Source organism: Juglans microcarpa x Juglans regia, chromosome 5D (genome assembly GCF_004785595.1).
Source record: "Juglans microcarpa x Juglans regia isolate MS1-56 chromosome 5D, Jm3101_v1.0, whole genome shotgun sequence".
In the NCBI taxonomy this organism is placed as follows: Eukaryota; Viridiplantae; Streptophyta; class Magnoliopsida; order Fagales; family Juglandaceae; genus Juglans; species Juglans microcarpa x Juglans regia.
In genome coordinates, this window is record NC_054602.1 from 12,888,973 (window position 1) to 12,914,319 (window position 25,347).

The window sequence follows — 25,347 nt, forward strand, 5'->3', positions numbered from 1 at the left end:
AAGAGAACTTTACAAGCAGAACAAAAGGATGAAAGCTTAAGTTGTATACAATAATTATCTGTTAAGAAGAAAGGGACAAAAATAGAGTAATATATCAGGAAAAAAAAAACAAATTATGGAAACAAGCCGTGGTAAAAAAGAAAAAAAAAACTAACACAGGCTATACTAGAAGGCAAACGAGAGACATCCCAGCAGTAAAAACAGTCTCCGTTGCCAAAGCTTCCATGACAGAGCACAACCACATGGTGCACTCTAGGGGTGAAAAACCAACCCCTCGGTTTGGTTTAGTGCAAAAACTGAAACTGACTGAAACTGATGATTTGGGGAAGAAAATCGACCGAAAACCGACCGTGTAAGGGGTAAAACCGGCCGGTGTAGTTGCTGGCCGGTTCATGGTCGATTTGGCGGTTTGTTGGAAATCAATTGCCTGGGTGTCTTGCAGTTCAATTGCCCAAAGTAGCCATTCAATGAATAATCCCTAATCATCTAAGAATTTCAATCCAATCACAAAATCAAAAAATATACAGTATTACAGCAATTTCAAAATTAGATAAACCTTAATCATCTAAGCATCCAAGAAAATAGTAAACAACAGAATCAAGAAAATATAAATAAATAAATAAATAATTGCTGGTTTGGTAGTGTGCAAACGCTGTTTACCGAAGGAACGTGGAGGCTAGGCCACTACCGCTGTTGCTGACAATGCTACAGCCGATGCCGCTGACGCTGGAGAGTGGAGTGGAGGGCAATGGCTGCGGAAGCTAGAGATGAAATGAGGGGGGAAGGCTGAGAGCTCAAATGAGAAGAGAAGAAGAGGGAAGGGATTTGAATATGCTCTAGGTAGAAGCAAAACGACGCATTTTCACTTATTTAAGTGAAATGGCGTCGTTTAGTAATGATATATATATATATATATATATATATTAAAAAAAAAGGTTACTGACATCAGCCGGTTTATCCATTTTTTGCTGGTTCAAACCAAGACTGAACCAGCTGATGTCGGTTTTGTTAATTTACCACCGACGACCAATCGATTTCCTACCGGTTTCGGCCAGTTTCGAGCTCCGGTTTATGCTAAATACATTCTTAAAAATAAAAGGGAAAAAACACTAGAGAGGGTATGTGTTAGAGACTAGCATTGCTTGTATCTAGTCCGATAGGGTAAATTCATGGTTTTGTTGGGTTAGGATTATGTGAGTGTAACTATGATTCTTTCCCAGGAAACGACAAGAGATGTTTTTGGACACTTTTGTGCGAGTAAAGTAACTATTTTTTTCCTTTTATATAGAAGATGGGTATGTTGTGGAGTTTGGCTAGGGACTCGGGGGTATGGGACAAAGTTTGTTCTCATGACTCGAGCGACTCCAAGTCGGACCATGAGAGAGAGAAGGAGGAATGGGGTTGGAGCTCATCAAAGGCCTTATTCAGAGAGAAAACTCTACGATACCGGTGTGGACAGTGGTGGTCGGATTTTGGGTTTGAAATTTGGGGAAGACGAGGTGAGGTAAGGTGTGGGGTGAGTTCGAGCAGATTTCCAATTTTTTTCTTTTACAATTTTAGACTTTAGTCCAACTAGGCGCCAAGCCCTTGTGTTAGAAAAAGGAAAAAAAATAATACCATATGGGACTGTTGTGTAAATTGAGGTGGGTATATCATTTCTCATTAAATCTTGGGCGTTGATCACGAAAAAGAAAAGTCCTTGATCTTACTTAGAGCATTGCCATTGCCAAATTCAAGTCCTAATTTTACTTTTTTTTTTAATTAAAATCCCTACATTGAACTAGCTAAAACCATATTTCTTAATTTTGAGCTACAGTAAATTTCTCCTCCTAGTCATGTTTGGTGACATACTGTTGAAGGACCAAAGGAATATTTTATTATTCCCTCCCTTTTCCTCCCTCCTTCCCTCGTATTTTTCCCTTTTGTTTCATAAGTCCATCGCTCCTCTCCCTCTTCTCTCTGTTTTCTCTCTTCCTCAATCTTCTTCGATCGATTGTCTCTCAATTCTTGGGTCTAAAAATTCTTGAGTCCATTTCCTTGCTGGTTCCCGTCATTTGTGCGATTTCCTCTCTCTCTCTCTCTCTCTCAGCTTGGCTCAAGAACATTCAGAATACCCCCCATGGTATGAACTTTGTGTGATTGATTTAGGAAATTTGACTCTACAGACCCAGGCCGTATAAATATGTGGCTGGATAGCAACTAAATGCATGGACTGTAAATATTATCTTTGCACTAGAAATTGAACTGTGTTAGTAATTTGTTGACTATTTTGGTAGTTTGTGTTGGTAATTTGTGGACTATTTTGATAACTTTTCTGACTCTTTTGGTATATAAAGAGATATTTATATAGACTGTTGGTGCCGTGTGTTGCTGGACTTGAATTTGAAATCTTGAATTTGGAGGTGTTGCCGTGTCTTGCTAATTAAGTTGGTGAATCTTGTGCTATTTTTGTGTTCCATTGTGATTTGGGAAGTGACGAGAAAATATTAAATGTGCATTTTTTGTTTGTAATCAAAACTAATTGGCTGACAATAGATTTCAAATTGAATAGTGAACTAATTTGGTTTTGATAGTATGGATTTTCTGAAGTGCAGTAGCCAGTGTTTGTGGTTTTAGAAGTTGTGAGTATATTCATTGTTATTAACAATCTTATGGTTGATTACTGTTGGAGAAGCGACAAGTTCATTGCTATTAGTATATCATCATCTTTAGGCTATAGTCTTAGGGTCTGTGCTAATAGAAGTAGAGTCATGAGATGTTATGCTTGTATCACAAAGCTTTGGTTTGTTTTCTTTTTTCTTAGTTTTTCTTTTTTCTTTTGGCTAATACTGAGTAGTTGGTTCATGAATCTCCACTTGACAAAGCTATGAATATATGTAGCATAACAACCTGCGTAAAGTTGATGTGCTAATTAAGTAACTTGCCGTGTTTTGCTAATTAAGTTGATGCTAATTAAGTGACTTTGATTTCATACAATAGTAGAAGTATTACAAATTATCACATTGAAATAATAGAAATACTACAAATTACCACATTGAAATAAGTCATAGAAGTACTACATAGTAGGAACAACTCTTTCTACATGCTGGCTATAAAATTATGTGCGGCCATGAGTACTCCATAAATGCTCGATAACGTCAGCCTGGAGTTGGCTATGAGTGCCTCTATCTCTAATTCGATGATGTTGCGCAATGAACTCTACTAATTTAGGTATATTATCGTGTGAGATTGGCTCATTTGGAGTATTTTCTGTTTGTTTGTAAATGAACTGCTCAGCCCCGAGATATAGATGCCGCTCATCTTTAAGGATCATATTATGTAGAATAATGCATGCGTACATAATATCTTTTAGAATTTCAGGTTCAAAATACCTAGCAGGTTCACGCACAATTGCAAATCTACCTTTGAGTACTCCGAATGCATGCTTCATATCTTTTCTTGTAGACTTCTGGCAAGCAGCAAAGTTGGCAAAAGAAGAAGGGTTGACAAAAATTAGTTTGTTGGTTTCAAGAATTGTAGATGGTAATTGATTGGTACAAGAAGTTGGCTTCACAAAATTCTAATTTGATCATTAACTATTAGCTACAACTAAAAAAGTTGGTAAAAGAAGAAGAGTTTACAAAAATTAACTTGTTGGTTTCAAGAATTGTTGTATAAATTTTTTTTATCAGATATTATTAAAATATATAAAGTATATTTGTAAAATATAAAAAAAATTCAAATATTATTAAAATATATAATATAATATTATTATTTTGACTTTAAGATGTCTGGTCTAATGTGAATTCAAATAATCAAAAGTTAATATTATAATCAAAAATTAAGATTCTAGCCAAATTTTAGAGTTAGCATGCCATTGTCAATGATCCGATCACCAGGGTGCATCACCATTCATCTCTAAGATCTAATCAAAATTCAAATCAGCGAAAAAAAAAAGAACAGAGATTCGAGGGGAAAGTGGAGGGGACCGTTCGATTTAGATAACGCTGTGATAAAAAACCACAAACGATGGATGGCTCAGTAAACCCGCACGTACCATCACACAATCCTCAATCAAAGATGCGAAAGACTCTCTCTCTCTCCACCCGGGTGGAGAGCAGTCATAGACTCACATGCCAACTTCCGAAGAAACCGTTTTGTTCCATCTCTTACTTGCTGCCGAGTTTTTCTAGTTTCTCTTACATGTAGAGTGTAGACACACGGGTTTCAACTCGAGGAAAAAAAAAATGTCTTCTGTGAAGTTATCGACGTGGTTTGTAAGCGAGGGGATCGGCGGATTGAGCTGCAAGCACTCGGCTGTGCGCTTTTTCTTACCTCATCGCTCACTTCCTGCTTCCTGCAAAATGCGTCAGCGTAATTTTAGGTTCTCTCTATCGTCCCCAATTCTGTATATTCGGTCTCATCTCATTCCTGTGCTTGCTTTTCTTTGTTTTTTCTTCTTTTGTAATTGGAAGTGTGTTAACGTTCGGTTCTGTTTCTTGATGATTTTTTTTATTTTTTTTATTTTTATTGTAGTTAGATTCTTGTAAATTGAGCTTTTGTTTTGGGGATATGGTCTAAAACTCTTACTAGTTGAGATGACCATTTCGTTCTTGGAGAAGGGTTTGAAGTTTGGTACTTTTCCTTGGGTTTGGAATGAACATTAGGATGATGGTTGATTTGTTTTGTTTTCTTATTCTTTTGGCCATAGAGTGCTGGTGGTGTGTGAAACCGCGAAGTGGTTCGTGTAGGATAGTATTCATAACTCCAGATAACAACAAAAGCCGCATTGATTTTTGCCTTATTGGTACATTTGATTCTTGCCTTATTGGTACATTTGATTCTCTACTCCTTATCCCAAGTTATTCAATGGACTTATTATCACCACTGCCGCTTTGTTGCAGTTGATGTGCCTCTGCTTGAACTATGCCTCTTAAGGATCTTGATGGGTAACTTACATAAAACAGTACATACAATTATATAGAAAAAACAAAAAAACCAATTTAGAAAAAATCTATGAATTTTCCGCTTCTACGCTTGTAGTACCTAAGTTCTTGGTTGAGTTTGAATAAGTATAGTTGGATCAAGAGGTTGACAGAATGAGTGGCGAGGCTAGATAGAAATTGAAGTGGACATGTATATTTTGAGGCACAAGAGATTGCTTGAATCAATAGAGAATGCCGACAAGATGAACATATGCTATAAGGCGCAAAGGGTAAGAATACTGACCCACCCATTCTTTGTCATGTAAGGTGGATAAAATCTAATTGCTAAACATTTTTAAAAAGGAATCCTAGAGTATCAGTATAACTTTAATTTGCTTTCTTTCATATGATCTTACGTACAAATCTTGCTTTCTCTCATATGATCTTACATACAAATCTATCTACATGCACTCTTAGGAACATTATAGCACTTGCTGTATTTGGAACTTCCTAGTATCCATTCACATTGGATTTTGCTCGCAATGGTCATTATTCAACTTGGATGCCATGCCTTCTGAACTGACTGTTGTTTTTCTTGTTTGAGTTGAAACAAAATGAGGGAAAGTGGTTAACTATCTGAACTATGTGCCTTTATTCAAGATTGACTTTCCTTAAAAAGTTATGGTGCTTAATTTGGATTCAATTTTCTTCTATTAGGAACATTTACAGTGTAATATTTTTTAGAGCACTCGTGCTTGTGGTTTTGGGGAAAAAAGGACTTTTATGTTAACTTAATCTTTCTAGGAAATTTAAAACAGTCTTCTCATTTTTTTGATAAGTAAAACAGTCTTCTCATTGGATATTTTATATTTTGTATAATTTATACTGAGTCCATCTTACCTGTGGAGAGAAAGTTCTGTATCCTTTATAATTAGGGTACGCTTGTCAAAGAACTTGATAATATTGAAATACTTGCAGTTCCCAGCATAAAAAACAACATTTGAAGAAAGCCTCTCATGAACGGACTTCAACAAATGCAGATTTCCAGGCAAATGGTGGCGAGGAATCTGAAACCGAAAATGCTTCAATAATTAATGTTCCAATTTTGAGCCAGGAAATTATATCTACTGATGATGTTGACACTGGCATAGCTATAGAGCATATCAATGCAAAGGAGTTGAGTGGCCCGACTGTACCCGATGAACAAAAATCTTTGGTATGCTCCTTCACCTAGAAATTTAAAACCAAACCAATAATCTATTTTGAGATAAACTACTGTGTTTCTTTCTATATGTATTTTTTTATTTACCAGGTGTTGGGATTCTTGCTGGTGAAAGGCTAACTGCAGATAGATAAAGACTAACTGGTATTAATTCATTGAAAACCCAGAGATTGACTACGCGGAACTTGATAAGTTTTCACTGCTAAGGTAGTCAACACTGTCAAACGGGGGCTTTTGGTGGGAGCGGGGGAGCGGTGTGCACATCTCACATTTGTTTTGGATAAGAATAAAAAATGTCTCGTTGAAGGAAAATATATGTGACTAATTTTTCTACTCTTTTTTAACAAGATAAGTTTTGCTAATGATCAAATAGACATTATCCCAAGTACACAGAGAGTATATACATCAAATACACCTAATTAGAGAGAGAAGAGATTAAGAAAATCCAAGAAGCTAAAGCTAGAGAAAACACAAATAGGCAACGACCTAGTGTGAAAGTGATTTAAAAAAGAAAGCTGTGAGGTTCCCCACAGCCCTTTAGAGAGTAACAAAACTTCAAAATTTTGATCATTTCTTTTTTCTCCATATGCACTACATCAAATAGATCGGGATAATTTTCCCCAAGGTCTCACTGTGATGACTATCAAACCGTCATTTCCAGTAAATGGTCTATCTCCCATCTAGGCACCACTCAGCCTAGCTCAAAAAGACTATAAATAACTTGCCACAAAGTGCTAGCTACATCACAGTGGAGGAAAAATGATCCACAATTTCTTTTTTCCTCTTGCACATACAATACCATTCTCTCGCTATAACGTGCCTCTTCATTAACTTTTTTTTTTTATAAGTAAACAAATTATATTACTCCAAGAATAGGCCTAGCCCAGTATATACAAACATTAACTAATCCAAGGTGAGGATCTTTCCTGGCACAACTGTCCAAAAGGCAAGCTGCTCTCAAGGGAGACTGGCTGCTCCAAATGGTCTTGCATGGAAAAGTAATGCTGTCATGTGGGGGGGGGGGGGGGGGGGGGGGGGGGGGGGGGGGGGGGTGTTGTTTAACACCTTATAGAATGATTTGATTTTAAGCACTCCTCTCTTGAATATGGCCTAACACATCTTGTCTTCACCACCCTTTCTCATTTAAGAGAACACAACTGGTCATAAAATAAGTTAAAGAGGTTCACCTCCCAATCTTGCAATGCCTTGATAAAATCCACTTCTCATTGAGAAAGATCCATTTGCAAGCTGTAAATTGTCTGCCACTGATGCATCCTTAAACTAAAAAATGTTGAATAAATCCTGAAAAGCTTCTTTAAAGGGCTAATCCTTGCACCATACATGATATTAAAACTTTACTTTCGATCCATCTTCCACCTTTTATCTGGTGTGCTGGGAAAACTTCCTGCAATGCCATTGAATATTCTTCTATAGTCCAATCCCATAGGTCCCATGCACCTAATTAGAACTCTATCCACCCCATGCACTACCATATTACATAATTACGATTGATCTTCATACGCTATCTTTGTCATTGGCATAGAGCTTTATTGAATGTAATCAATTTCTTGATAAACAAACCCTTTAGAGATCAGGGAGCAGACCTTGGGCCAATTTGCTGAATGGGATTTTAGATTTTTCACCATAGCACCCCATAAGTGGTCCCTATGTAACTTTTTATGCCAATAGGGAGGAGGAATAAAGACATAAGTAAGTGGGGAGGTTTGAAAGGGCGTTGTCTTACCTTTCTTATACAAAAATACAACCTCTTCCATCTAGCCTACTAAATACCCTCCCAAACCAATTAAGCTTTAAAATGAGCTCCCAATGGGAGGCTTAAGTGCGTCATAGGCAATGAAGACTCTATATATTCCAAAATTTGGGTCAGGTTGTCTACATCATCCACATTGCTAACTGGGAGAAACTCAAACTTAACCAAAGTAATCTTCAAACCTGATACTGCTTCAAAACAAAGAAACATGAAGAAAAAATATTGTAAGTGCCAAGATTTGTCTGACTAAAAATCAATGTGCCATATGAAAGTAAAAGGTGTGAGATGAAAAGTCCTTCCACATTCTAGGTCTCCACTAAGCAACCTGATAAAAGATTCCCAGTGCTCAGAGCATTCTAGTAAGGCCTAGACAATAAAGGAGACAAATGATCCCTATTTTGCAACCGATGTGTCACCAAGACTGAAAAGCATTATGTGCAGATGCATACAACCGAAATGCACTGTTGTTGTTCTTAGTTTTCACTGGTTGCACCAATGGAGGCCCGCCCATGCAAAACAACAGAGATCTTGCCTGAATTACCAGTCTGGACCCTTTGTCTAGCATTGTGTTAAGGAAAACAAAAGACTTTTTAGAGCTCCTTGGCTAAGCTTTTCCTACCCATCCCCCCCAATCCTTCAGGTATTACTGTGAAACCTCGCTGCCCACCTCCACCATAGTCACCAGAGCCAAATTACTCATGTTAGTGCTTGAACACCACTAGGTATGCTTTGTTTCTGATACGTGAGGTTTTTGCGAATTTTGACCTTCTCTCTGACTGAACACAAGCTTCCACCATGGCCAACAACTATTCGATTCTTCCTAGAGACATGGTTCTAATAACCCTCCTACTCCTTCTGATAACATTAACCCATTCGCCTTAGATTCTATGAACTATTCGATGACCCATATTCTCCTGAGTATTGGCAACATAATGCTAAAAGAAAAAATGATATTGTGATAGTTGGGGATCATCCGCAACCTATACGTAGCTGGAGTCATGGTGGGGGGGGGGGGGGGGGGGGGGGGGAGGAGAGAGAATATCTATGCTCTATAATTTCTAAGAAGATGGAATCTGAAAAATGTCCCAAATTTATAATATTTAGACGAAAGTTCTTTATATATAGTGTTCAGGGCAAATGAAAGGGGCAAATCGGGCAAATCATGTGCCTTTCCACCTGTGGCTTGTAATAGGAACTCATTTTGTTTGGAGTTTCCCAAATTTCCCTACTTTAAATTGCTAAGAAAAAGGAACCTCGGAAATGGTCTTGGTCTATAATGCTTTGATCTTTGAGCCAGCTGTTTTCCATATTGTTGTGTAGTTTCATCTTAGGCAACTTGCCAAGATATCTGTATAGTGACAGATATACCTTGTGGTGTCCCCATTGTGTCCCCACCTAAGATCTGCTCTTGGAATGTGTAGGGGCTTAATGATCGTAACAAGAACCTTTGCATAAAATTTTTATTGTGGACATGGAAGATTGATGTGTGTTTTCAAAAAACAAAGTTATGTTTTATCGATAGAAGCATCATTCGGAGTCTATGGGGGGGGGGGGGTGTCCTTTTGTGGGATGGTCTTACTTGGCATCTTTGGGAGCTTCAAGTGGAGTTCTTTTAATGTGGGATAGAACAGTGGTGGAGTTTGTCTAGGAGTGTATTGGGAATTTCTCAATCGCTAGTTTATTTAAAAATGTTGAGGATAGGTGAGAGTGGGCTTATGCAAGTACTCAAGGGCCAAATTTGGATAGTGATAGGAGACTTCTTTGGGAGGAGCTGGTGGGTTTATATTATCTATGGGATGTGCCATGGTGTATGAGTAGGGATTTCAATATTACTCGCTTTCCTAGTAAGCGATCGGGAGAACCTCAAACTTCCTTGGCTATGGAGTAGTTTTCTGAGTTCATCTTTGATTTGGATCTCATGGATCTCCCTCATGTTGAGGGCGAGTTCACGTGGTCCAATAGTCGCAGTTGGTCACGATTGGATGGGTTTCTCATCTCTCCTTCTTGGGAGGCTCGCTTTCTAGAGCTGTGTCAGAAGTGTTTGCCTTGAGTTTGTTCGGATCACTTTCCCATTTTGCTTGATTGCAGAGGTATTCATGGGGGACCGTGGTACTTCAAGTTTTGAAAATATGTGGTTAGTAGCTGATGGTTTTGTAGATAAGGTTAGAATTTGGTGGTCTTCTTATCAGTTTACAGGCACTCCTAGCTTCATTCTTGCTGGTTCTAAAGGGTAGGGAGGCAATTGGAGATACCTCTGAGGAGGTATTGTTGAGGAAAAATTCAGTTTTGGTTGAATTGGAGAGGGTGTTGTTGATGGAGGAGACGTCGTGGCGACAGAAATCAAAGGCTCTTTGGTTAAAAGAATGTGATGAATGCATGAAGTTTTTCCATAAAGTGGCTAATTCACATCGGCAAAGTAATGCTTTTGAGATACTTCATTCAGATAATCGTGTGCTCTCTTCCCCCTCTCAGATTGAGGATCATATTGTGCATTATTATGAGAACCTTCTCACAAAACTAACTAATTGGAGGCCGAATCTCGATGGCTTGGTTTTTGAGTCTCTTTCTCCTCAGGGTGCGAGTTGGTTGGAAAGACCTTTTGAAGAAGTTGAGATTTGTCAGGTGATTGGTGGAATGACAAAAGATAAAGCTCTCGGTCCAAATGGTTTTCTATGGGATTCTTCCAAGCTTGTTGGGACATTGTGAAAGAGGATGTGATGCAGGTTTTTCTCGAGTTCTATTCTTTTAAGAATTTTGAGAAATGCTTTAATGTGACTTTTATCACTCTCATCCCAAAGAAATACGGGGCTACAGAAGTTAAGGATTTTAGTCCTATAAGTCCTATAAGATTATTTCGACCATTCTAGCTAATCGTTTGAGCACGGTTATATATCAAATTATTTCTAAGCCTCAAAATGCCTTTGTTCAGGAGAGATAAATTCTTGATTCGGTCCTCATTGCCAATGAATACTTAGATAGTAGATTGAGGGAGGGAGTTACAGGCATTCTGTGCAAGCTTGACATGGAAAATGCGTATGATAATGTGAATTGAGAATTCCCTTTTTATATGCTTGGGAGGTGTGGCTTCAGCGATAGGTGGATTTTGTGGATTCAGCATTGTGTAACTACCCCTAGTTTCTCAGTGCTAGTTAATGGCACACCTACTGGATTTTTAACAATTCTTGTGGCCTGAGGCAAGGGAATCCGTTATCTCCCTTTTTCTTTGTTGTTGTTATGGAGGCACTTGGTTGGATGGTGGAGGCTGCCATTGGGGGAGGCTTCCTATCCAGGTTCTCGGAGGGAAATGGTATTAATGGTTCCACCATAATTTCCCATCTCCTTTTTGCAGATGATACCCTTCTTTTTTGTGAGGCTGATCGTGGCCAGATTCAAGCTTTAAGGGCACTTTTGTTATGCTTTGAAGTTGTGTCGGGTCTCAAGCTAAACTTTGGTAAGTCTGAGATGGTTTCGGTGGGAGTGGTGTAGGGGTGAGCACCGACTTAGTCGGAGTTGGATTCACCTAAATCCGACTCCGACTTTGTTGGAGTTCAAATCCGAACTCCGACTCCAACTTGTGTAAGCTTCGATCCAACTCCGAATTCAACTTGTTGGAGTCAGATTTGGGCTTTCAGTTTTGGATTTTTTTTTTAGCTTTATATTAGCCCATTTTACAAAAGTTTTTGTGGCCTTTCAAATTTCAATTTTTCCAAAAAATTTAAAACTAAAACTAAATCATTCATTGCTAATTTACTTCTATACTGATATCTAACTTATTTTTATACTAGACTTATACTATAGTGTCTAATTACTTGTTATCATACTATAGTATTACATATTATTTTTAGTGTCTAATTACATGTTATTATACTTTAGTAAATTAGGATATGTGTTATTAATTTATTATACTAAACTTATTTAAATACTAGTATCTAATTTATTTCTATACTTGATTATGTATGGTAGTAATACTATGATGTTTACATATACTAAACTATCATTAATCTATTTATATTATAGTATAAGTATATTATGTTATAATAATTAGCTTATACTAGTATATTATTGAATTCAACTATATAAGTTATATATAGTTATATAGTTATACTAGTATATATGATAAATATATAGATAAATACATATTTTTATAACATATGTACAATATTAGAGTCGGGGTCGGAGTTGGAGTCGGAGTCAGTTCAGCGACACCTCTGACTTTGATTGAAAAATTAAAAAAAATCTGACTCCAACTTTGTTTTGTCTGAGTCGGAGCAGAGCTGGATTTGGAGTCAGAGTTGGATTTTCGGATGCTCAGCCCTAGTGTGGTGTGTTGTATAAATAGCTTGGCGAGTTATTTGGGTTGCAAAGTGGCTTCATTGCCTAAGAAATATTTGGGTCTTCCGTTGGTGGCGACTTTTAAGGCTCAAGCCATTTAGGATGGGGTTGTTGAGAAAGTTAAGAAAATGTTGGCAGGGTGGAAACAGATGTATTTATCAAAAGGGGGCAGACTCACTTTAATTAAGAGTACTCTTTCCAACCTCTCCACTTATTTTTTATTCCTTATTCCCTTTGCTTGCAGGGGTGGCCAATAGAATTGAGAAGTTATTTCGGGCTTTCTTGTGGGGTGGAGTGGGGGAGGAAACTAAGTTCCATCTTGTTAATTGGAATAATTTTGTTTCCTAATTTCTAATGGAGGCTTGGGGATTCGCAATTTGAGGGCATTCAATAAAGCCCTTTTGGGGAAATGGTTATGGAGGTACCACTTGGAGGGAGATTCACTTTGGAAAGAGGTTATTGATCATAGATATGGAAGTGCGAGGGGAGGGGGGGGGGTGGTTGTGTTCTAATGAAGTGCCCCGTGTATGGTGTGGGCTTATGGAAATTCATTAGGAGGGGTTGGAAGAGTTTTGCCACTCATATTTGTTTTGTAGCTGGTGAGGGTTCTAGAATCAGATTTTGGTATGATGTTTGGTGTGGAGATCGCGCTCTCTTTAGGGCATTCCCAGCTCTCTATCGCATTCCTGTGAATTAGGATGCTTTTATGTCAGATTTGTTGGCATTTTTCCATGGTTCTCACCAGTTGGATGTTCTATTTAATAGGGATGTTCATGATTGGAAAATGAATATTGTTTCTGAATTTTTCAGTCTTATATATTCTACATGAAGGCCAACGATACATGGGGATAGGATGCAGTGGAGGCCCAATGGGAGCAAATGGTTTATTGTGAGATCTTATTACAAGATGTTGGCATCACATGGTAATGTTCCTTTCTTGTGGAAGAGTATTTGGAGGTCTTGTGTGCCCTCTAAAGTAGCTTTCTTCGTATGAACCGCCTCTCTTGGGAATATCTTGACCACAGACAATTTGAGGAAGCGGGGTCTCATTGTCATGGATTGGTGCTATTTGTGCAAGAAGGATGGAAAATCAGTTGATCGTTTATTACTACATTGTGAGGTGACAAGAGTGTTGTGGGATGAGGTCTTTAGAAGAATTGGGATGGCTTGGGTTATGCTTTGAGGGTGGTGGATTTATTAGCCTGCTGGAAGAATATTTAAGGCTGCCTCCAAGTGGCTACAGTTGGAAGGATGATTCCTTTGTACATTATGTGGTGTATTTAGATGGAAATGAATAATCGGTGGTTTGAAGATATGGAGCGCACGATGGAGGAACTTCGGAACTTTTTTGTACACACCTTATTGCTTTGGTTTTCAGCCATTGTGCTTAATGGAACTAGTGTTCATGATTTTCTATCTTTAATTTCTGGTTCCTAGAATGTATTTAGGTATTCTTTTGTATACTTCCTACATACATGGGCTTCGTCTACTTCATTCATATCAATAAAATTTTCATTCTATTATAAAAAATAAATACTCTGACATCAATTGCATGAATTATAACTTCATTTTTTTTTATTGCCATTGGGTGTCCGAGATCAGTGTCCCGACTAATCTTGGGGGTGCACAGGTCCTCGGCAAGGAGTTTCCCGCAAGTGCACCTCGGGTAAGTCAAGGGGAAAATCTCTCAGTCCGATAGCCCCTAGAGATCGTTTGCACCCAATGGGGGATTCGAACCTTGGACCTTAGAGGGAACATACCACCAAAACCAAGATCTTTACCACTTGAGCCAACCTCTAGGGGTTTTTAAAAATAAAAGTAAATCAAAAGCGACTCCGTTGGGGATCAAAGGTTTTTATAACGTTAGGTTGGATGATATGATTGTAGAGGAAAAAGTAACAATCAAAACTTTCCATCACCGTTAATAACTTTAGCTCAACATCATGGAACTATGGTTTCCCACTTATGTGATAATAGGTGATAGCCAAAGAAAGAATTGGAGTTATTGATCTATCTTCTTTTTTAAACAAACAAGTGTCCTGTTTGTGTATGTCGGTGTATATCGAGATAGCTGAACCATTTAAAAGATTATAATCTTCTACTTGTTGGAGACGGTATATTGTAATTATTCTTTGGTTATCTCACAGGCTATAAACATAAGTGGTGACAAGCAACTTTCGGGTGTTCAACAGGAGGACTTGATTGGCATGATAAGATATGCAGAAAAAAGTAGGACGTCTGCTAACTCTTAAAGTTCTTTTGATATTTTTCTCCATATGTTAGTGCCTTTGTTTCAATTCTGAGTGAAATATATGTGCCTGTGTTGTCATTCTTGCTATAGATGTCCTCCTTCTAAATCAAGCCCGAGTGAGTGCACTTGAAGATCTTGAAAAGATTGTCACTGAGAAGGAGACACTGCAAGGAGAGATCAATGCTTTGGAGACGAAACTGGCAGAAACTGACGCCCGGATTAAAGTTGCTGCCCAAGAAAAGATACGTCTGGAACTCCTGGAAGACCAGTTAGAGAAGCTGCAGAATGAACTGGCTCACAGGGATGTTACTGAGTTAAGTGAGATTGATATGAATGAGAATCATCACAAACTTTTGCATCATGAAGCGTATGTACTAGATAGTGTTAGTTCTGTTAGCAAGGAGCTTAACTCATTGAGGGAAGAGAATATCTCCCTCAAGAATGATATAGAAGTACTTAAGACTGAGCTTAGTGATGTCAAGGACACAGATGAGCGCGTGCTTTTACTGGAAAGAGAACGCTCCTTGCTGGAGTCTTCCTTGAAAGACTTGGAGTCTAAACTCTCTGTTTCTCAGGAAGATGTTTCCAAACTTTCCACTCTGAAAGCTGAATACAAGAGCTTGTGGGAGAAGGTAGAAAATCTACAGGTATTGTTAGATAAGGCAACAAAACAGGCAGATCAAGCTATTATAGTATTGCAGCAAAACCAAGAGCTCCGGAAAAAGGTTGATAAACTGGAAGAATCCCTTGAAGAAGCTAATGTCTATAAGCTCTCATCAGAAAAATTGCAACAATATAATGAACTAATGCAACAAAAAATCGAACTGTTGGATGATCGTCTTCAAAGGTCTGATGAAGAGATTAATTCTTGTGTACAATTATATCAAGAATCAGTGAAGGAATTTCAAGATACACTTAATAGTTTGAAAGAAGAGAGCAAGAAAAGGGCAGCAGATCAATATGTGGATGACATGCCTTTGGAATTTTGGAGCCGTTTATTGCTTATAATAGATGGTTGGTTGCTTGAGAAAAAAGTATCAACCAATGATGCAAATTTATTGAGAGAAATGGTATGGAACAGAGATGGACAGATTTACAATGCATACATGGCATGCAAGGAAAAGACTGAACGGGAGGCTATAACTACGTTTCTCAGGCTGATATCATCACCAGCACGGTATTAATTATTTAAACCTAAATTTAGAAAACATGTAGGCTGTGGTTTAATTTGTGCCCTTTGTTGACCAGTCCAGGATTACATATCATTCATATTGCGGCAGAGATGGCACCGGTTGCTAAGGTGAACTCAACTTACTGCAGTACATTTTTTCAAGTTTTTACTTTATTTTTTGAAAATGTTAATATATTTCTTTGTTATGCTTATTTGAAATTACATTACACCCTTCAAAATTACTCAATATTACTTGAGAAATTTGATGTTGTTTTATCATCTGTCTAAAGGAAATGTAAGTTTGGGGAACATCTCAAGGGAGGCCCATTCAAGTTGGAAGTAGCATATTATGTCAAGTTATTTTAGTATATGCTTTTTTAAAATTACGTTACACACATCATTAATAAAACTTACCATACTTATAAAGAATTATGTTACACTGCTTAGTAGACAGACAGTGTTACTTGAGGAATTCAAAAGAAGTCAATATCACATGCTATTAAAGAATCTCTATATTGCATTATCATCCGTTTAAAGGAAATGTAAGGTGGAATCTTGAGGAACTTCAATTCAAGTGAGAAGAAAAATGTTATGTCAAATTATCTTAGTGGGTACAGCATGTCAGCATCCGCAGCTTTACTTAGCACTTGAAACTTGCCTGTAGTATAGTTTCCATGTTCAGAACTGCTGTTTTCTTTCTGGCTAAATACCTGAATTGGACAATTGTGTAGACAAATTGTTAGTTTGTCCTCTTTGGCTGAACTATTTGGTTGATCCTTTTCTTTATAAAACCACATATGGCTTCAAAGAAGTGTTACCCTTTTCTGAAAAAATGGGACAAAAAACAATATGGTATATTATTATTACAAATTATTAGACTAACCCTAAAGTTTATTGTTATTGCCAATAAGTTATGATAGTCGTTATTTATCCTTTTGGAGCGCATCAAACTAAGCATGTTAGCGTCTCCTTGATGCTTTAACGCTGTGCTTTATGACCTAGTCTGAGCTTATATTTGGTCATTAACTTTTGTTTTACAAGTGTTTTTTAGATTATACAGCACACTATTCAATTGGCAATGTGGTGACATAAAGTACAGATGTAAAAAATAGGCCATATAACTTTTTCAATTGCCTGCCCATCCAAAGTATCTACCCAGACTCTTCTCTGGCAGTGTGGCGGGTATTTTCCACTTGGGAGGATTTTCTTTTTCAGCATGTGATGGGAGAGACAGCCTTGCAAAGACCTGCAATGGTCAAGCCTTATTTTTATTTTGTTCTTTATATTGAACGAGGCATTGCACACCACAGAAAATGTTTCCCCATCCTGCTTGCACATACAGCACCATTTAAACACCACCCAACTTGGAAATTACTTTTACAAGGGTTGTTAGTTACATTTGGTCCTCTGGATTTCTCCTCTATTTATAAGGTTTACTATCTATTGTTCTTATTTCATATCTTCGTATACAGGTAATTTTTTCTTTTGTATCTCATCTGCGATGCTAATGCAAAAGCTTCTGGCTGTGAAAATGTTCCATTGACATGTTTACTGTGCCATGTTTTGCCCTTGAAAGTAGCATAATATTTTGTCAGGCTTTTGTCTAGTTTTCTGCTTTGACCCATTTTCTCTTCTAGTGCTGATCATGAGTCCCTGTGGAATATGAAAAGAAATTTTAAACTTTTAGTTTAGTTAAAAAAATTTAACTTACTCTGAGTCACAAAAAAAGTTGATGCTATAATCATAATTAGTGCAAAATCTTATGCTTTTTCATTTACAGGTGGGTGGTTTGGGGGATGTTGTAACTGGTCTTAGCAAATCTTTACAGAAGAGGGGACACCATGTCGAAATTGTTCTTCCAAAATATGACTGCATGCAATATGATCGAATTCGTGACTTAAGGGTGAGTTGTGATTTTGGAAACTATTTTAAAGTGCCCGAGTTCCATGAACATCTTAATGACCTGATTTCTGGTACAGGCCCTAGATGTGATGGTAGAATCATACTTTGCCGGTCAGCTATTCAAAAATAAAATCTGGCTCGGCACTGTTGAAGGTTAAGGATTTCATAATATTTGTTTGCATTGTATATTTTAGCATCATGTGCTTACTACAGTTTTAATTATGCAGGTCTTCCAGTTTATTTAATTGAGCCTCATCATCCTGAAAATTTCTTCTGGAGAGGACAATTTTATGGCGAGCATGATGATTTCAAACGTTTTTCTTTTTTTAGCCGTGCAGCACTTGAGTTACTTCTTCAAGCTGGCAAGAAACCAGACATAATTCATTGCCATGATTGGCAGACAGCTTTTGTTGTATGGACCATTTAAAACTTTTTTATTGACCCATGCTTTCTTTGAGCTTCTGACATTTATTTTCATATATGCATTGTTAGTTTAAATAACTATTTTGTTTTGATTTCTTAGGCTCCACTTTATTGGGATTTATATGCCCCTAAAGGATTTAACTCAGCTAGAATATGTTTTACATGCCACAACTTTGAGTACCAAGGGACTGCTCCCGCTTCAGAATTGGCATCCTGTGGTCTCGATGTCCATCAGCTAAATAGACCAGATAGAATGCAAGATAACTCTGCACATGATAGGGTCAATCCTGTTAAGGTATGGCATTTTATGGATTCCTTTATTAGTATATCATTCTTCGAAACATGCATATATTTTAAATATTTCTGTTTTTCAGGGTGGAATTGTATTTTCCAATATTGTGACAACAGTATCGCCTACTTATGCACAAGAGGTGCGGACTGCTGAGGTATGATGTTGCGTTGGTTTTACTGCATTTACTTATAGTCATTACAATAAGGCTTCGACTGAGAAGTTTTTTTTTTTTTTTTTTTTTTTTTTTTGTTGGGGGGGGGGGGGGGGGGGGGGGGGGGGGGCAGAGAAAATACCTCTATCGTTCGCATTAGGTAACCTATATGTAGTGATTTTACAAGAAATAATGGAATGGCATTGGTGTTCACAACTACAAATTTTCTTTGCCATGACTAGAGTCTTAGGCTACGTTTGGGTACCAAGAGTATCTCAAGTACTCTCACTGCTATTCTTTACTTTATTATTACTTTTCACCTACTTTTTTACTATTCATTACTTTTTACCTACTATTCATTATTCTATTATTACTTTTTCACTACTTTTTCACTACTATTCACAAACATTCTCAACACTTCTCAGGTATTCTCACTACCCAAACGTAGCCTTAAGCAAAATGCCAAGATTTTAAGCAAGTGTTCAAATCACTCATTGGTTTTCATTCTTAAATCTATGGTTGCATATCCTTGGTTGTTACTGAAGGTTGTATTGGTACTTTATGATTTACAGGGAGGAAGAGGTCTTCATTCAACCCTTAATTCTCACTCCAAAAAGTTCATTGGAATTCTAAACGGAATTGATACTGATGCATGGAATCCTGCCACTGATACATTTCTCAAAGTCCAGTACACTGCAAATGATCTTCAAGGGAAAGCAGAAAATAAGGAAGCTATGCAAAGGCATCTACAGCTTTCTTCAGCAGATATCAAGAAGCCACTGGTAATTTTGTTTTACCAAATGGTTAGTTTGTGAGGAGAAGACATCATCATATCACATTAAGTTTTCTTGTTTAATAAGATTTCAGATTCATTAAATCTTAATATGCAGCATTGATAGAGGTATTATAATGTGTTGCCCTTTGAAAAAGTTATGAGAGGCCTAATCAACTCCAGATCCTGGACAAAGCTTCTAGGGGTACTGCCATGCATACGTGCAGAAGTTTCCAGCAAGGAGGCTTAAGATGTGCACCTGTATCCATAAATTATTTATCAATATTTAGCAATTCAATTGATTGCACAGCCAACATCTTTGCTGTTAAGTTACTTTGTTCGAGGATTTGGTTTTGTACTATCCATGTTAATGCTTAACAAAAACTTAACAAAAAATAAAGAAAGATAAAGAAGCATCAATGATGAGGTAGAGAAGTCTATTCTGTATTATTGTCTAGGCACTTCAATCTCTTTTATCCAGGGGAGTGGTTGTGATATCATAATAATTAGCTTAAAATGTATCTTTGGCCGTTTGTATGTTATAATTTCACTGGATGATATGCTGCCATGTAGGTAGTCTCCATGTTCTTTATTTTTTGGAAGAAATAACACTACTACAAAGGTCTTGATTCAATGCATGACAGGATAAGAGTTTGTGAGGGAGGAGGCTCCTCCCGTGTGTAGCCTAATATTGCCACTATATCTCATTGACATTTTTCTTTATTTTACAGTAGTCAAGCTTCTTGAATTCTTGATTGATTCCGTTCAATCTATTATTTTATAGGTAGGCTGCATAACAAGATTGGTGCCACAGAAAGGTGTTCATCTTATTAGACATGCAATATATCGAACATTGGAGTTGGGAGGACAGTTTATACTTCTTGGCTCAAGCCCAATCCCACATATTCAGGTAGTGTTTTACTTTTCTTCTTGGCAATCTGCAATTTCCTCCATCCCCCACAGTCTGCTCAAACAAAAGGAAAGAAAGATAAAAGAGAATAGGGACATTCTCACTTGATTGAAGTAGTTGGTTTGTGGCTTTGAAAGCCTGATCTGAATTATATGTTATGTGTTTATATCACATCAATATTTTGTGTTAATTTTAACAATGTGGAGAATCAAAGATCAGATCCTCAAAGTATTTAAGGGTAGAAAATTCAGAAATATTATCCTGCAAGTTGAGAAACCTCCTCCTGCTGCAGATCTGTATGAGGAACTTTTTTTAAATTCGGAAGATTCTTATAACGGTAAGTGCAGCTGTCTGTGCAATGATAAAATTTAGAGAACTGTAGTACTTCAGCAATAAATATCCATCGGACCGGTCCATATTTTTTTTTTTTTTTTTGATAAGTAATAAATTTTATTCAAAGAAATAGGCATAAGCCCAAGTACACAGGATGCATACAAAGGAAATACCTACAACTTCCAGAAACAAAAAGAAAACTACCACCATAAAGCTAAAACAGATGCAGAAAATTATCCGCCATTACAAAAGCTTTAGCCCAAGAACTCAAAGTACTCAAGAAAAAAACCCTAAGATCTCCCAAAGAACGTTCTCTATCTTCGAAGCATCTCCCATTTCTTTCAAGCCAAATGCACCACATAAGACAAGGAGGAATCATTTTCCAAATACTCATCGCCTTCTTACAACCCTTCACACCCTTCCACCCTACCAATAAATCCACCACTTCCCTGGGCATAACCCAATGTAATCCTGTCCAACTCAAAACCTCGTTCCACAAGAATCTTGTCACTTCGCGAGAAGGAAAAGGTGATTTACAGATTCTCCATCCATTTTGCAGAAAACACACCAATCCGCAATAAACAAACCTCACCTTCTAAGGTTTTCAGTAGTCAATACTTTGCCCAAAGAAACCAACCAACAGAAAAAAGCAACCTTAGAAGGAACTTTCACTTTCCAAATACTTTTCCAAGGGAATACACAACTACTATGGCTTAACAAAATTCTGTAATAAGATGAAACTGAAAACTTAGCATTTCCAGCAGGAATCCACACCATACAATCCTCTCTATCTTGGACCAGTTTTGAGCTGTAAAGTTTAACCAGCAGAGCCTTAACTTCATCCATCTCCCAATCATTAACATCCCTTTTAAAAATAACATTCCATTCAACCTTATTGTTACTACTGCAATACAAATCACAGACAGCTGCATTTTGATCGCTTGCAATTCTGAAAAGGGCAGGAAATTCCAGCTTAAGAGCAATATCCCCACACCACAAATCATGCCAGAAGAGTATCCTCTTTCCATCTCCCATCTTCAATCTGAAATTATTGGAGAAGGAATCCCAACCTTTTCTAATAAATTTCCACAAACTAACCCCGTAAGCTCCACTAGATACTTTAGAACACCAACCTCCCCACAAACTTCCATATTTCACATCTATCACATTTTTCCATAGAGCTTTGCTCTCCAATTGATATCTCTAAAGCCATTTCCCAAGTAAAGCTCTATTAAATACCCTTGAATTTTTAATCCCCAAACCACCGCGATCCAACGGTTGACAAACCTTCTTCCAACTAACCAAATGATACTTCTTTTCTTCACCTATGCCTCCCCATAAGAAGTTTCGAAATAAACTCCCAATTCTCCTTTCAACCATTTCCGGAAGAGGAAATAGAGAAAGGAAATAGGTGGTCAGGTTAGACAGAGTACTTTTTATAAGAGTGAGTCTACCCCCCTTAGACAAAAAAAAATCCTCTTCCATCCAGCTAACCTCCTTTCAATTTTTTCTTTCATCCAGTACTTTTTATAAGTACTAGATAAATAAAGACCAGTCCATATTTATCTAGTACTTAAAGAAATTAGTATTGAGTTTGCCTCATTGTGATGCACCCCAGAACAGGCAATTAGCTTTGCAGATAGTCCATATTTCTTTATAAGCTTGTCATTATATTACAAGAAGTTAAAGTAGGAGTTATTCTGCAGAGAGTGTCTCTTTACCTATCCTATGAAGATTTTTGAGTAGATATACTTCAGTTTTGGAAATTTTTGTGACAGTGCATTTGATCTGAAGCAGATTTGTTTTGTTTTCAACATGGTTATCGTAGTGTAGTCTGCTCTTGAAGTGCCAGTGATCTGTGTGAAATGGCTAAAGCCTGTAATTTCATAGTCTTATTTGATTAGAGTTTTCTTTATAAAAGAATAAATATACATCTGTGGCGCTCCACTAAATCACACCATCAAGGAATTTCCTTCTATAAACCCCACCCTTCTCTCGAGCAGACTTCAACTTAATTGTTTGTATTGTTACACAATTTTAGTGCTGTTCTACATCATTATTGGTGTTAGAGCCAAAAACCGGTGTATCAATTGATATGCTGTCTTAGGAGATAGCACATTATCTGAGAAGTATACATGTAAGAGGTATGAAATGCTCATTAAAGGATTTCACTGACTCGGTATGTAAAACTTTTGATTTAATGAACGAATAGTAGATCATGAGAGTAAAAAATAATAATAAATTAACCGAATCCCACTAGATGCAAACAATATAGGGGTCATTCGGAACTTAAAAAAAAAAAAAATCTAGGGGCCATCGAACTGGGAGATTTTTCCCTGGAATTACCCAATGTGCACAGGAAACTCCTTGCCGAGAGCCTATGCACTTTCAGGGAACTCCTTACCTAGGCCTATGCACCCCCAGGATTAATCAGGATGTTGTTCCCGAACACCCGGTGCCAATCAAAAAATAATAATAATAATAATAAATGGACTTGGATAATGTTTGTCAATAAAACTTGAGATTTTTTTTTTTTTTTTTTGGGGGGGGGGGGGGGGGGGGGGGGGGGGGGGTGGAGATACTGTGTTTTAAGCTAGGGGGCGGCTACTATGCAGCCCCATTTTGACCGCTGGGCATACCGCCCAGCGTAAAAATTTTTTTTTTTTTTCTTTTTTCTTTTCACATTTTTTTAACATATTTAAATATATTTAAAAAATAAAAAAAATACACCAATACACTTAAAATCACTTCCTTAACCACTAAGTAAAAAAAAATAAATAAATAAATAAATTTTGACTAGCGGTCAAATGGAGGTGTCAAGTTGGGGAGGCAAAGTAGACTTTCTCTTTAAGCTATATTGAGAGGAAGGCATCTTTGTGCTATATCCCTGACATGTGGATAATGAAAATATCAGATAGACTGAAGTTTCCTTGTTGCTTCTTACACATACTGGTTATATGTAATTTCATTATGTGAAATTGCTTCTCCCAAAAATTTAAGTTAATGGGAAAATGTAGATTTTATTATTTATATTATGTCTTGACACTCTCCCTCAAGTGTGAGCCAGAACTCCCCTAATAAATGGGCCAACATGTGGACTATTTAATTAAATTGGATAAGTGTAGAGTCAAGGTTCGAACTCAGGACATCTACTCTGATACCATGTGAAAATCTCCACTTGTCTCAAAAGAGGTAGATTTTATTATTTATGTTATATCTTAACAATAACTACTATATTTTTTTCCCTGTTGTGTACTTTCTTTGTTTGATAAGTCAAACAGTCATTTAGTTTATGCTGACTAATACATGTTAGTTTACTTGTACATTTTTTTAGTAAGTACTAATGCATGTTTATTTTTTATCTTGCAGAGAGAATTTGAGGGTATTGCAAACCATTTTCAGAATCATGATCACATTCGGTTGATATTGAAGTATGATGAGTCTCTTTCCCATTCCATATATGCAGCTTCTGATATGTTCATCATCCCATCTATCTTTGAGCCATGTGGCCTTACACAGGTAACGTCTGCATTCATTCCTAAGCAAAACTTCTTGAACAGAAAACAGCTTGAGCAAATCACTTCCTCGTCAAACATTACTAATTCCTTACTGACTCTTTCCAGATGATAGCCATGAGATATGGTTCTATACCAATTGCAAGAAAAACGGGTGGTCTGAATGACAGGTGGGTTACTTTATGCCTCCTTGAATATAACATGACCACATTGTTCATTTGAGAGGACTTACCAGAATCGTTGTATTCTTCTTCTTCTTCTTCTTCTGTAGTGTTTTCGACATTGATGATGATACAATACCTCTCGAATTTCGAAACGGATTTACATTTTTGACACCTGATGAACAGGTACGTCAGTGGAGTAATGGCATGTGGTTTGAGTAGTTTTGTGTAAGTGTTTACGTAATTTCCACCCGCCTCCATGCATGGGGCTTTAGTTGGCACTTTTCTGCTCCAGTATGTTAGAGGCTTGGGCCATTGCAGCGAACTACTTGAAATTTTAGCATCCTATGTAACCACCAGTTTTGTCCTCGCTTCTTTTTGCATGGTTCTCCCCTCTGTAACGATGTTCCCTTTTGCCGTTCCCTGTTGTAATGCATCCTTATTTTGACAGGGTGTAAACAATGCTTTGGAACGTGCATTTAACCTCTACAAAAATAACCGTGACATTTGGAAGCAGCTTGTTCAGAAGGACATGAATATAGATTTTAGTTGGGACTCTTCGGCAGCACACTATGAGGAACTCTACTCGAAGTCTGTTGCTAGAGCAAGGGCTGCAATTTGGACTTAACTTTGCTTGCCGACGATAATTCACATCCTCTTTGGTGAAAGGCTGTACAAGCCTGCCCGCAAATTCAAACATTTTTGGGTGCGTCTGTATAAAGGTGGAGGTGAAATTGGAATGCTTCATTCAGGGATGTGGGACAGCCCCTCTAGCAAGCGGAGCGTGCAGCATGAGAGTAAATAGAGTTTTATGGCTTTGACAAGGGTGAGAGTTGGCATTGTTTTGGATTTCACGTTCCTTGCCCCTTCTTCTCCCAACTTCCCAACCTCTTCATCCATTTTATATGCTATTCACTTTATAATAAAAGCAACCTACCCCCGGTACAGTAGATTGTATGAGGTTCTCATATTCTTTTTTAGACCTTTAATGTATACCTGCTTTCACAGGAGTTCAAGTGTGCAATATCTTTTATGCTTTCAATGTAATAAAAGACACATTCGATATAGAAAAATAAAGAGCTCGTTGCTCTCAAGTTATATACCTACTCAAGTTCTTGGGCAAGACAGGCAAGCTTCATTCTGAGGAAATATTATGGTGGAAGATGAAAACCCTAAAAATGATAAAAGCAAGGGTTCCATCAACAAGTTACAGGTGTAACGTTTTACTTGCCAGAAA

General features: G+C 37.4%; 1 protein-coding gene across 5 annotated transcripts; it reads left to right on the forward strand.

The window, feature by feature from the left end:
- Positions 1-2,775: 2,775 nt before the first annotated feature.
- On the forward strand, positions 2,776-25,204 carry LOC121265946 (probable starch synthase 4, chloroplastic/amyloplastic). Of its 5 annotated transcripts, none has more exons than XM_041169606.1 (16): positions 4,005-4,363; positions 5,883-6,120; positions 14,377-14,458; positions 14,571-15,657; positions 15,729-15,780; positions 17,432-17,554; positions 17,631-17,706; positions 17,781-17,965; positions 18,077-18,271; positions 18,351-18,422; positions 18,992-19,201; positions 19,976-20,101; positions 23,804-23,953; positions 24,058-24,119; positions 24,221-24,296; positions 24,562-25,204. In XM_041169606.1, exons 1-16 carry the CDS (start codon positions 4,227-4,229, stop codon positions 24,736-24,738), a joined length of 3,048 nt encoding a protein of 1,015 aa, XP_041025540.1. In that variant the 5' UTR covers positions 4,005-4,226; the 3' UTR covers positions 24,739-25,204. The 5 variants fall into 5 exon arrangements, with proteins under 5 accessions (XP_041025545.1, XP_041025542.1, XP_041025541.1 ...); XM_041169610.1 differs by having other exon boundaries at positions 4,222-4,363; positions 5,945-6,120; XM_041169611.1 differs by lacking the exons at positions 4,005-4,363; positions 5,883-6,120 and adding an exon at positions 2,776-2,782.
- Positions 25,205-25,347: the final 143 nt, after the last annotated feature.

Coding starts and splice junctions, on each gene's coding strand:
- LOC121265946 (XM_041169606.1), top strand. CDS start 4,227: ATGTCTTCTGTGAAGTTATCGACGTGGTTTGTAAGCGAGGGGATCGGC. Junction 17,707..17,780: donor CTGGCTCGGCACTGTTGAAG/GTTAAGGATTTC, acceptor TTAATTATGCAG/GTCTTCCAGTTTATTTAATT. Junction 18,272..18,350: donor ATAGGGTCAATCCTGTTAAG/GTATGGCATTTT, acceptor TCTGTTTTTCAG/GGTGGAATTGTATTTTCCAA.